At 46.4% G+C, this 12,147-nt stretch overlaps 1 protein-coding gene across 5 annotated transcripts in view; it reads right to left on the bottom strand.

The window, feature by feature from the left end:
* Positions 1 to 12,147, bottom strand: part of itpr2 (inositol 1,4,5-trisphosphate receptor, type 2) — a 57,669-nt gene that overhangs the window by 23,683 nt on the left and 21,839 nt on the right. For 4 of the 5 annotated variants that reach the window (XM_028957321.1, XM_028957322.1, XM_028957325.1 and 1 more), the window contains exons 32-37: positions 11,981 to 12,106; positions 11,012 to 11,354; positions 10,355 to 10,536; positions 10,005 to 10,147; positions 9,517 to 9,625; positions 251 to 344 (exon numbers count right to left, since the gene is read on the bottom strand). In XM_028957321.1, coding sequence (XP_028813154.1) covers positions 251 to 344; positions 9,517 to 9,625; positions 10,005 to 10,147; positions 10,355 to 10,536; positions 11,012 to 11,354; positions 11,981 to 12,106 — 997 coding nt within the window. The remainder of the gene's footprint in view (positions 1 to 250; positions 345 to 9,516; positions 9,626 to 10,004; positions 10,148 to 10,354; positions 10,537 to 11,011; positions 11,355 to 11,980; positions 12,107 to 12,147) is intronic. The other variant, XM_028957324.1, reaches the window with a different exon arrangement.

Below are 12,147 nucleotides of genomic sequence, written 5' to 3'. Positions count from 1 at the left end.
GCCGCACAGCAGTGCTGCTTTCAGTGAAAATGGGTCTGAAATGGGCCTGATTGCTGCTGCATTTATGCACAATCATCCAGCCTCCATTGAACATTTGGACAAACGGGAACAATACATTTGACATCTTAGATTAAATAATTCCATGTGTTTCTTTCTGCACATTGAATAAATTCAGCATTTGCCAGAACTGGGTGCAGACTGGTAAACTATGGTCAAACCATTAAATGAAATTTTATTGGATTCTCCGTACCTCCAGAAGAGCTATTTCCACTGCCAAAGTCAGACTTGGAAAGACGCTGGTTCCCAAAGTAACGCGCCAGGAGGATCTTCCTCAACCCGCTTCCCTGTAAGAGAGGCAGAAAGTGAACTTTAACCTCTCACAGCCTTACTAAGTCATTATAAATGTAACTAAATATGATGTGTGTGTTCCACTCATTGACCCAGTGGGTGGTCCCCTGCAAAGTGAGTAGGGCTTTACCTTAAGCTGCTGTTTAAAGCCTGAGACCCACCAAGGGTAAGACTAATTAATTTCTTCAACCATGGGCTAGGTGCAGGTGTGAAGTGGAAAAAAGTGAAAGTGAAGTGATTGTCATTGTGAAACATTGTAGCACAGCAAACGGTGACACAACGAAATGTGTCCTCTGCTTTTAACCATCACCCTTGGTGAGCAGTGGGCAGCCATGACAGGCGCCTGGGGACGGTGCTTTGCTCAGTGCAGTGGATTCGAACCGGCAACCTTATGATTACGGGGCCGTTTCTTTAACCACTAGGCCACCAGTGGCACCAGTGTGCAACAGAGCACCCATGGAATAAAGTGACCATTGCTTTGGTGCCTTGACCATCACATGATGCTTACAGCCTATTGGCCACATATAATTTAAAGTACGAAGAAAACATGTGGTTAAACACTCATGCAGCTAGAACAAACTTGAACAAAACGTCCAAACCGCTCAGTTACTGTGGGGTTCAAATCCCACTTACTACCATTGTGTCCCTGAGCAAGACATTTAACCCTAAGTTGCTCCTGTAACTACTGATTGTAAGTTGCTCTGGATAAGAGCGTCTGATAAATGCTATAAATGTAAATGTAAATGAAGTCCTATAGCAGACCTAATGCCCATGGAACAGAAATAACCCAAGACTAATCGCACATCAAGTATGTCTTTATGTGTTTTCCACATATCAATAGATGCACAAGAGTAAATATTGTTTGCTAGTTGTCTGCATCTTGGATGAACTAACTACTCACACAGGCCTTTTTGTTTGAGTGTCAATATTTCAGGTATCCTGAAGTTATTTCAAGAGTCCACAGTATTGATTGACAGCCCCACACTCCCCTCATTTCCTCATTCTGGACAATGTACACCTGCATCAATATGTTGCAAGATACCTCATGGCTTCAGCCCAAATGATACTTAAACAAGATCAATATGTACTCTCGACAATTTTTCTTTTTGTACTCATTTAACTTGTCCATGGTAAACATCTCAGGACCTAATATCACTTATGGAAACTTTTAATTCATGTCATTATTTGTCATTGTAAATACCCCGCAGCATATTATACCTGCAGCATATTATGATATCTACATTTCACCCATCTTAGGAAGGAACAGTGTGCTGCTATGAAAAGTCTGCCCCAAAGAGCTTATTTAAGTCAGCGGGTAAGGGCATCTGCACTAAAAATAATTCCCCAATGATCTTTGCGTCGATCCCAGACCCGGGGAGCTGTTTTTAAATGACCCTAAGTGCCTCGGCAACAACTCTTACCGCGGGCCGCACATTCGCTAGCCTCCCATCATCAAGTGCACACGGCTCGCCTGCTATGTTAATGGTAACAAGTCATCAAGAGCATCCTGGCAAGGAGTCTTGGCTTGTAAATGACCACCACTATTGAACAAGACACGCCTGGGTTAATGTGCCCCCTGGCCTAAGAGCCACTAAAAACCAGAGCCTTAACGATTACTTCACCCCGGGCAACAGGCAGTTGCAGGGTGTGCCTACTGCAGTTTGACCAAACTTATGAAAAGAATAAACAGGTCCGGCGCAACTCCTCCGCCTGAACACTGCTGGCCGCTGAGCACTTTTCTTTTTAAGTGTGTCAGTTGACAATCACAAGGGAGAGTGCTCACATGGGAGGGTTTTTTTACATAAGCAGCATAAACTGGTTTAATTGCTCAAATTATACTCAGATGCCTCCAGGAAGAGTGAGAGTGAAAGAAAGAGAAGAAAAACAGGCAGGGCTGCAGGAAAGTACCAGACGGCTACGACTGCTCCCCACAGGAGAAGGAAATAGGGGGCAAAAAGACAGATAGATTTAGAGAGAAAGAGTGTGAGAGCATGGTGGAGGTATGGAAGGGAGCGAGGGAGGGAGTTACATAACACCTGGTGGCGACTTGCTGAGAGATCACGAGGGACGAGAGACAGAGCTGGGTGGTAACCACCATCTCCCTCTTTAGTCTGGGGTTCTGGGCAGGGTCTCACCGTGCTGTCTGAAAATGCACCGGAGTCGACTTCACATCCTGATTGCAAAATTTGAAAACTTTTTATTTATTTATTTATAAATTACACCCTGGCAACCCTTCCTCCCCAGGGACCTTGCACCTCTCCTCTTTCCCGGTTGTGTAAGTGTGTGGCGGGAAAAGCAGCTCAGAGCTGCCCCCTCACAGTCCCCTGAAGCCAAGTAAGAAGGGGTTGGGGGTGGGCAGATTGTTTCCATGGAAACCACCATGGTGGACAGGGATGTCACACACACACACACACACACACACACACAGAAAAAAATCCCACTGGTATAATGTAGCCAGTCTGAGAGGTGCAAAAAAAATAAATAAAAATCCTAAAACTAACTAAAGCAGTGAGCTTTAGTGAAAGCACAAATGACAATGTGAGGCCCCGGCTGAGTCTCTCTCTGGAGCACGTGGAGCCGATGTTCCTCCTCTCCCGGTAAACACTCGGCCTCATCAGCAGTCCGCACAGACGCCCGTCTGCTTCCACTGTCTGGATGTGCCCCCAGCTACAGACGCCGCTCTCCCACAGCAGGTGAGCAGTGCAATTAACTCACTCATCACACTTCACCCCGTACCCTCCTCTACCATCCTCATCCCCCTCGGCCGCCCAGCGGAGGCCATAAATATGAGCTTTGACCCTCGTTCGTCCTCCATCTCGAGCGGAGGGTGTCGCTCGGTCGCCTGCCGCTCGTGTCTGAGGACACGGGATGCATCGGTCCTTCACTCCTGTGCCCCCTTTCCTCACCTGCACTACCCACCCCTTCAGGCGCTGCAGTCTGTGGTCGAAAAACACTTCAGAGGGGAAAAAAAAAAAAAAAGACAGCAAGTGAGAGAGAAAAATCGACAGAGAGATGTATATAGCAGCAGTAGCAACCTGACTCATCTGTCTGGTGCAAAAAAAAAAAAAAACTTAAGAGTAGGCAAGAGGAGAAACAGGGAAGGAGAGAAGCACTGAGAAAGAGAGCCAGAAGGAACGTCAAACTTTTATTCCATCTTTAAAACGTGCAGCTGTCCAAGATGTGCACGCCCAGCAGACGTCTGGGTGCTTCAGCACGACTGTCTACAAACATCCCGAGCTGGCCTAGGTTCATGCAGCAGACACTGCAGCAAAGTTTTTGCTCCAACTTTTCTTCCCCTTAAAAACATAAGCACCTCCTCAGATGCACAATTGAAAGTGAAGTGATTGTCACGTGTGATACACAGCAGCACAGCACACGGTGCACACAGTGAAATTTGTCCTCTGCATTTAACCCATCACCCTGAGTGAGCAGTGGGCAGCCATGACAGGCGCCCGGGGAGCAGTGTGTGGGGACGGTGCTTTGCTCAATGGCACCTCAGTGGTACCTTGGCAGATCAGGATTCGAACCGGCAACCTTCTGATTACGGGGCCGCTTCCTTAACCGCTAGGCCACCACTGCCCCGCTAGGTCACCACTGCCCCAATTGCATCATGAGCAATCAGTAATACTCAATATTAGTCCATATTATGATATTAAACTGCATGTCATGTCTCATGACCTATGTAGGCATCATATAATGATGGAAACACCCTGCACTACCTTTAAAAACTACATGTAGAAGCAGTTCCATGGGTACTGTGTATTAGCTGGCAACACCCGGTACTACAAAACAGCTAATGCTGAACTGGACTAGAGTTTGGGAACATATGCCTAAAAAGGTATAAATCAATGTAGCTCAGGGATGCTTAAAAGACTGTCATACTCAGCTAAAGCACAAAACATTAATGAAATTAAAATAAGGCTGAGCTGGTCGTATTTTTAAAATGAATCCAACATGGCCATTTGAAAATCCACCACTGGGTTAGGACACAATATTCGCCCCAGCCTCACGCTTCATGAGTTGATCGGTGATCTGACAGCCATTCGCACCAGTGTGACTCACTAAATAAAAGCTTAAAATAGCAGCATGACAAACACGCATTCATATATCAATGTGGCATTAAAAAAAATCTTCAGATTAAACAGATTTGCTGAGAAGAGGACCTCCTGTTGCCAGTCATGTATGAATACAATGGTGAGACCTGCTCAGCGTGCACCTTACGTAACAGCCATTGTCTGTGGATGTGTTGGGGGTGTGGACACGGCTTTCGCCTGCAGCGGCCTGTGTGCCACGCTCCCTAGTGCTTCGGCTACAGACGGCTCCTAAATAGAAGTCCTGTTGCTTCAGATGCTGTCACAGCTCTGAAATCCTGGTGCACAAGTTGAAATCCTGGCTTCAACAATGCTGGTCAATAAAATTATATGGGCATGAACATTTTTTGGTAAACTGTGCTGGTCAGACTTTGACCACCGAGCCAGGGATGCCACTTGTTGCAGCCAATGGGAAAAAGTAAAGTGTGCAAAGGATCATGGGTAGTGTAGTCCAGAAAGTCAGTATACAAACATAATGATACACATGATAACTTGCTATCAATCCCAGATTTCCCCACTAATATCATTCGCAGTTTTGTACCTGGTCTATTCTCCATAAAAATTAAGCTTCATTTTGATCCTTTTTTGCTCATTTGTATGAACTTTTCTATGCCTAAAAAGGCTACTGTGGATTCAAGTTCCAAGAATATATTTTGCTGTGCTGTTCCGGATTGGAAAACATAACACATTTTTCCTGTCAGACAGAAAATGTGTATGAGAATTATGAAAAATAAATGATACAGAATTCTCCTCACAAATCATGCATGAATTATTCATGCTCTGTGAGACATATGAAATAGGTGTAATTCATGCATGAAATGGGCCACTTTTGTTGCATAAATTATGCAAAGAAATAAATAAATCTACACGGACACCAGTCCCTAGAGAACTCACTGTTCACATGCAAGTTATATGTTCACAAGCAAGTCTGGTGTTGGTGGAACTTTCTTGAAGGGCACTCCGGAAAAACTCCAAAAAAACAACTGCCCAGTGGTCCGATCGGATCTGATTGGCTGACACAGGGTAGCCTGCTCTGCGCTGGCGAGTCTAATTGCCTCCCTGGTTCATCAGGAGTCCCAGCAAAAACAAATTAGCATGGCATGTGAGAGCAATTGCCGGGTCTGTTGATTTTCAAACCGAGTCCAAGGCGAACAGCATGAGTTCATAAACAAGCGCTCTCCTAAACACTCGGCAGCATTCTCCGAGCATCTGACCCTGCGCCTGGCCCGGGTCACTGCGGAAGCGCCGCATGTGATTCGCTAACGCAGTTAGGGAGGCGAGTCTGTTTGTGCAAAGTGCTACGTGCGTGTCCAGTTAAGATCCCATATGCCCTATACCCACACACATGCTCACAAGCACGCAGACCCTGACAAGCGCGTCTATGCCCAACAGTCTTCTTGGGTTTTTTTCTTTCCACCGAAGTCTCTACAGGGACCACAGAAATGCGACAAAAAAAAAAAAAATGTCCCCTTCCGACTGACATTCACATGGGAGGGAAAACGTGAGCGGTAAAGGCGGCTGTTAATGCAGAAGCAGACCCGCTGATTGCAGCTCATGGTTGCGCTGATTGCGCCTGGCACGTGCGTTGCAGCTCCGGCAGCGTCCTGAGCCGTCACATGTTCACCGCACTCCACAGGGCCCCCCGGGGACCCCGAGGGGGCCTTCGTCTGCCTCTTCAAACACAGCAGGACGGACATGCACATGCACAACATGTGCTTGCAGATCTCCATGGCGACCACACACATCCAGCCCCAGACACCTGTCTAGAGCAGGGGACCAGACATGCGTCTCTCGCACTCTCCATCTACCCACGCTCAAACACAAGACATTCAGGTGAACGCTTCACTTTATTATGTGAATTGATGGCTTGTGTGTAGAGAACGTAGCCTCAAAACTGCCAAATGATTCATCGGTGACATTGTACGCACTGCAAATCTTTCTGATGTCAAAAACAGTGACAAAACTAAACCAGAAAGGAACAGGCGAAAGCATAACTAAAACAATATAAAAACAAGCTAGATTACAACTAACAACTATTAAACTTTTTGACCAATGCTTCACCCTAAATGGAAAAAAAATGTGTGGGGCTGCCTTTTCATAATCTTTCAGGGACCAAATTAATTTCAGTGGAGAGATAAACCCCAAAAGAGACTAGGGTCTCAAAAGGGGTTTTTCAAATTCTGTATTAAGATTTCTGACCTTAAGAGCATACAGATGGTTAGTTATTGTATATAGCCTCACAACGTATACATTTTATTTATTATGGTTAAATCCTGTTTCTATGTATTTGCATGCGTTCACAAGCATGTATGAGATGCAAGCGTGATTATAAAACACTCAGGTATAGTCTGCAACTGGCCTTGCAGGGATTAAAGTCTAAAGCTTGTCTGGTAGCCCTGAATAGCCTAGGACATGGCGAGTGTGTGTGTGGTGTATATTTGAGAGTGTGTGTGTGTGTGTGTGTGTGTGTGTGTGTGTGTGTGTATGTACGTGGGTGTGTGGTTGTCGGTCTAATAGTCTGCGCCTAAGCACACACAACTATGCCCCTGCCAACTTGTGCAGAATAACTGTTGGCCAGGTCCAGCCATCCTGTGGGCATGCACGTATGTATGAGACATGCATGCATGTGTCCATCATGTGTGTGCGTGCATGTGAGAGTACGCATGTTTGTGAGTGGATTAGTGACGAGGGCCTGGTAATCTGTAAAGCAGCTTTGCCTGAAGCGGCAAGTGTGAAACTTGGCGGGGAGAGAAAGTGAGAGTGAGGGAGAGAAAGGCTGACTGTTACGTAACAGGGCTTTTCGTTCTTTGTCAACAAACAGGAGAGAGGTCTATTTACACACATATGAAGGACACACCCTCACATGTGCGCACAGACAAACAGCAACTAAAAACGTGAGGGTTCGTCAGGGGGTGCAGCCGGGCAGAGAGCAGGTGTGACTTCCGCCCTTTTAACACACAAACGCACACACACAAACAATTAGTACCTCTGTTTATAATATCAGCACCTGTGGTAATAACTCTGTGACATATGCATTTCATATATGTTTTACTACCACTATTTGTCAAGACGCCGCGGCCTTCCCGTCTCGGCACCTGTCCTGACCCCACATGACCCCCAAACCACCAGCACCTTTTTTCACAGCCAGCACAGCCGCCCCTAATCCCCCCTATCAGTTACACGCACGGTGAGGAAAACAAGCAGACACATGCGTGGGGGGGGACCAGGAGAGCTTTAACACTTCCGCTCGGATGCAGCATGGCAGGACGGCTCCCGCTGCCAATTACCAGCAGAGGAGACGTGAGTCATATGTTGCCGCCGCTGCCCGGCAACCGGAGCATCTCGCCATGGGAGACCCTGAGAAAGAAAGAAGGGAATTGGACGGACAAGAGAAAGAAAAAGTTCACACAATGACTGAAATTTTTTGAGATGCTGGTAAAGTGAGAGAAACTGTGTGAGACAGACAGACTGACAGACAGAGAGAGAGCAATAGAGCAGGGAAAGAGGGATAGAGGAGTTGGCAGACAGAAAGAAACGAGAGAGAGAGAGAGAAAAGGAGAGCGTGAGAACGTGATGGGCCACGTGAGGCTGGCTCAGACACTGCGGCTCGTTACGTAAGCGCTCCGCCGCACCCCTCCCCCTCCCGTCTCCTCGTGCACTCAGCAGAGCGAGCTACCGGCCAATCAAACGGCCCGCTGCTGCACAACGCTCTGCCCTCTCTCACATGGCTCCTCACATGCTCCCTCTCTCCTCCCACACCGAGTCCCAGAGGGGAGCCACCAAACTCTGCTTAGTTGTCTCCGCCACTGCCGCCTGCCTAATGCTGCAGCTCCACTCACAGGGCAGTGCGGACACAGCACTCTCTCTCTCTCTCTCTCTCTCTCTCTCTCACACACACACACAATTTACACACACTTTAAAACACACACACACACTTCTCTGCTCATTAGGTCCCATCACCTGCATGATTTAACTCAGTTCTGCCCGGTTCTACCTCAGCAGTTGCAACGGCATCACATGGGGGCTTCATTTCTGCTGCGTCAAACACGCTCAGGAATGCATCAACTCCCTGGATTTTCACTCCCAACTTTTACAATGCAACCCCCCCCCCTCCCTCCCCTTTCACTCTCGTTCTTTCGCTCAGGTTGCAGGCAACATGGACCCGAGCCAGGGTGAACTGGGCTCACTGCAGTATTGATTTGTTTGTTCAGAGCTGCCGTCCTGCCTCCCCCACCCACCGCTGTCTCTTTCACACGGCGAGCGTGTCCTCATGTGCCTCCCTGCTGCTTATGTAAGAGTGGCGAGGGGTCTGCTGAATGCTGATCTCTGTCTGGCCGAGGGGGCTCAAGCCTCACCAGACCCAGCATGCTGTGAGGCGGGGACCTGCTTCAGCACACCAGCACACCAGTGCTTTACATATCTTCTTCTTCCGATCAGACCGCAGGCAGGTCAACAGGTTCGGCAGAGTCACACAAGTTCCTTCCTTCCACAACAAAAGCAGACAGTGGCCACTATTGGTGGCCTCAGGTAGCGCAATGACTTCTAGTCAGCATTGGTGATGTCACAGGCAGTTGCAGGTTCCTCTACTGTCTAAAAAAACTCAAGGTCTCTCCTCCAGTTACTTGACAATAGTCCACTGCATCCACATGTTCAACACATGCTAAATAACTTTTTAAAACGTAAAAAAAGTGGTGTCATTGGTGGCCTAGCGGTGAAGGAAGCGTCCCCGTAATCAGAAGGTTGCCGGATTGGGTGCCACTGAGGTGCCACTGAGCAAAGCACCGTCCCCACACACTGTTCCCTGGGCGCCCGTCATGGCTGCCCACTGCTCACAAAGGTTGATGGTTAAAAGCAGAGGACATACTTCGTTGTGTGCACCGTGTGTTGTGCTGCAGTGTTTCACGAATCACAATCACTTAACTTTCACTAAAAGTGAATTTTCTTCATGTTTAGTCTAGAAAAGCACCACTGAGTATTGAGTTTTTGGGGTCAGGTATTCAAACCCTGATTAAGGGCTCTTCCTAGATAAAAATTGACATCCATGCCACAACAGTTGGGTAAAGCACAGTGGACTCACAGACTCCTCCATGATCTCCTTTTTATCAAGCATCTCCTGGAGTGTCTGCAGGATCTTAATGCACAGCTTCTCCTCCTTCTCCATCAGCTTCTTGGTGTGTTTGATCAGCCTGCAGGAGCAACCCATGCAGCATATCAATATAGAGGAGATGCACCAGAAGCATTCACTGCACCTCTACTTCTTTATACTACATCTGTCCTTATGGAGGACAAGATGGCTGCAAAATAACAAAGTTCAAATTGAATGTAATTTAATTACAAGAAAGCATACAAACTAATAAAACAAATGCATATTACGTTATGATGTTCAAATTAAGATCCAGGAACGTCTCATTTATCTCTCACATGGAGAGGTAAAACTGTAGCCATTTAAGACTTTAATTTAAATGGTGTTCCATAAAATGTGCAAAAAGTCAAAATCATTGCAATTCGGTGACAGATACGTTCCAGATTTCCTTGAGAGCACTGCTGCTGATGGTGTAATCTCACTTGCTCATGAAGGCTCCACTCTCACAGCGCAGCTGGGCGGCCTCGGGGAATAAGAGCTCGGGGCTCTGCAGCACATCCACCAGCACAGAAAACTCTGCCTGCACCTTCGGGCTGAACTGCTCACTCAGACACGACACCACGCCCTAAATAATACGGACAGGCGATAAGAATGAACCAGCCCTACAAAAAGCGGATCACTTGCATTATGCATATTTGTGCAATCAGCCATTCAGCCCAATGCTACATTCATTCATAGCTTTCCTGGATGCTCTTATTTTGCAGAACTGCAATGTCTCTTTAGACAATACTCATTATTTGTCATATCACACAAATACGAAGGAATGTGTTACCTGCAGCTTCTCGATGATGCTCTTGTAGTCGGGGGAGCTGAGGGGCTCTTTGCGGGGCCTGGCTCGACCATAGAGCCTCCAGTCTTTGGCTGCTCTCTGCACCATGTTGCTGTGAGTCTTCAGAGACAGTGTGTTCACCTGGCTGTCCAGATCCACTGGGATGGCAATGGCCCGGTTCTTAGCTAAATGAAAGTACATATTGTCGGGAATTGTAATGAAATATTACCCTAAGCAGCACCTTTGATTACAAAAGTTTTTCCATTGTGTGGGCTACAAATACTAGCAGACCTAAGCACCCATTATAATATATTAACATCTACTGGCATCGTTGAACCATTCACTCAGAACAAGCTCATGGTTAATGGCTCATTTCATCCCGAGGCAAGGCATTAAACGCTTTTAAATTACCTTTAAACATAACGGGTAAGCAAAGTGCTGAAAGATATCCAGGCAGGTCACAGCACCGCACTGCTGGAACATCTGAGCCATTTAGCTCCACTCAGCTCAGAAAGTGAAATAAAGTTCCATTCATCTTGCTGAAAAATGACCTCTGCATGTCTCTGCTGGGATTTGTCAGTGAATGAGTGGAGTGAAGTGACTTGAGAAGCCTGAGAAGCCCTGTGCAGGGTGAACAAATGGAGAGGTGATGGCACGCACCCACATCTGCGAGGGTCTTTATGCAGCCCTCGATGTTGGACTTCTGGGCAGGGTTGATCCACGTGCAGTTGTAGACTCTGAACGCAGACTGTAGCAGCTGGATGAAGATGGGCTGGTGAGTCTGGAGAGAGTGAAAAGGAAAAATAGAAATAAAATGTTTGGAACAGAAGTCGGAAAGAGCCCAGAAACTGGTACTATTCTTACAGTGCAATACCTGGAGGTTGGAATTGTTGACAGAGAACTGTGAGCCAAAGAAGCCTTTGACAATGGCCATCACCGTCTCGGTCACATACTTCTCCAGCATCTGGTCTGCATGCTTTCTGTCTGTGGTGTTGTTGCACACCTGCGGCAAATTATATAAAAACATTTTTAGGTCATAATATAGCCTCTTACACAAAAATAGACAAATCATGACCTCCTGCCAACAACATGAGGAAATATTTTATTAATACAGAAAGCAGTTTAGTGATTAAGTCATACCATTTAGCAGCCATTATTGGCGGGTGGAGGGGGTGGACCATATATGCTTTTAATCAGAATATTTAGCAATAACAGTGCATCTCCAAAAAATGCAGTATCATGAAAAATTTAATTTAACTTAATGTAAACCTTAGTGAATACAAAGTTACAAATAAAGTGTTCAAATTGCCTTTAACCATAGAGTTCTACTTACGACAATGTAATTGTTTTATTACTTAATGATTTTAATTAACCTTAAAATACGTTAAAAAGAACAGCAAAAATGTGTAGCCCTCACCCATTTGTTTATACCAGTCTAAAAAGGTTAAATTGGAGTTAAGGTCAGGCCATGTAAGTGTGGCAACAGAAACAGAACTCCCTCCATGGCTGTGAGGTTGATGGAGCACAGCTAAATAGTAAAACAACCAGCAGAATGCAGTGAGCTGCTAAAAGTATGGACATTGGAACACATTGTGTGGTCTGTGCTTGTGCCAGGAAGGGTGCGTGTACCCTGGCCATGTCGATGAGGAAATTCTCAAACAGTTTCCAGATGTGATGGCTGGTGTAAATCTCCTTCATCTCCACCTCAGTGTCCACGTAGCAGTGATTCACAAAGTTCACATATGATATCTTCACCTGAGCAAAAAAAATAAGTAACTGGAGAGAACTTTACTTTT

This window comes from Denticeps clupeoides, chromosome 17 (assembly GCF_900700375.1).
Source record: "Denticeps clupeoides chromosome 17, fDenClu1.1, whole genome shotgun sequence".
Classification (NCBI taxonomy): Eukaryota; Metazoa; Chordata; class Actinopteri; order Clupeiformes; family Denticipitidae; genus Denticeps; species Denticeps clupeoides.
The sequence above is the reverse complement of the archived record's forward strand: the minus strand, read 5'-3'. Positions and strand labels throughout refer to the sequence as shown.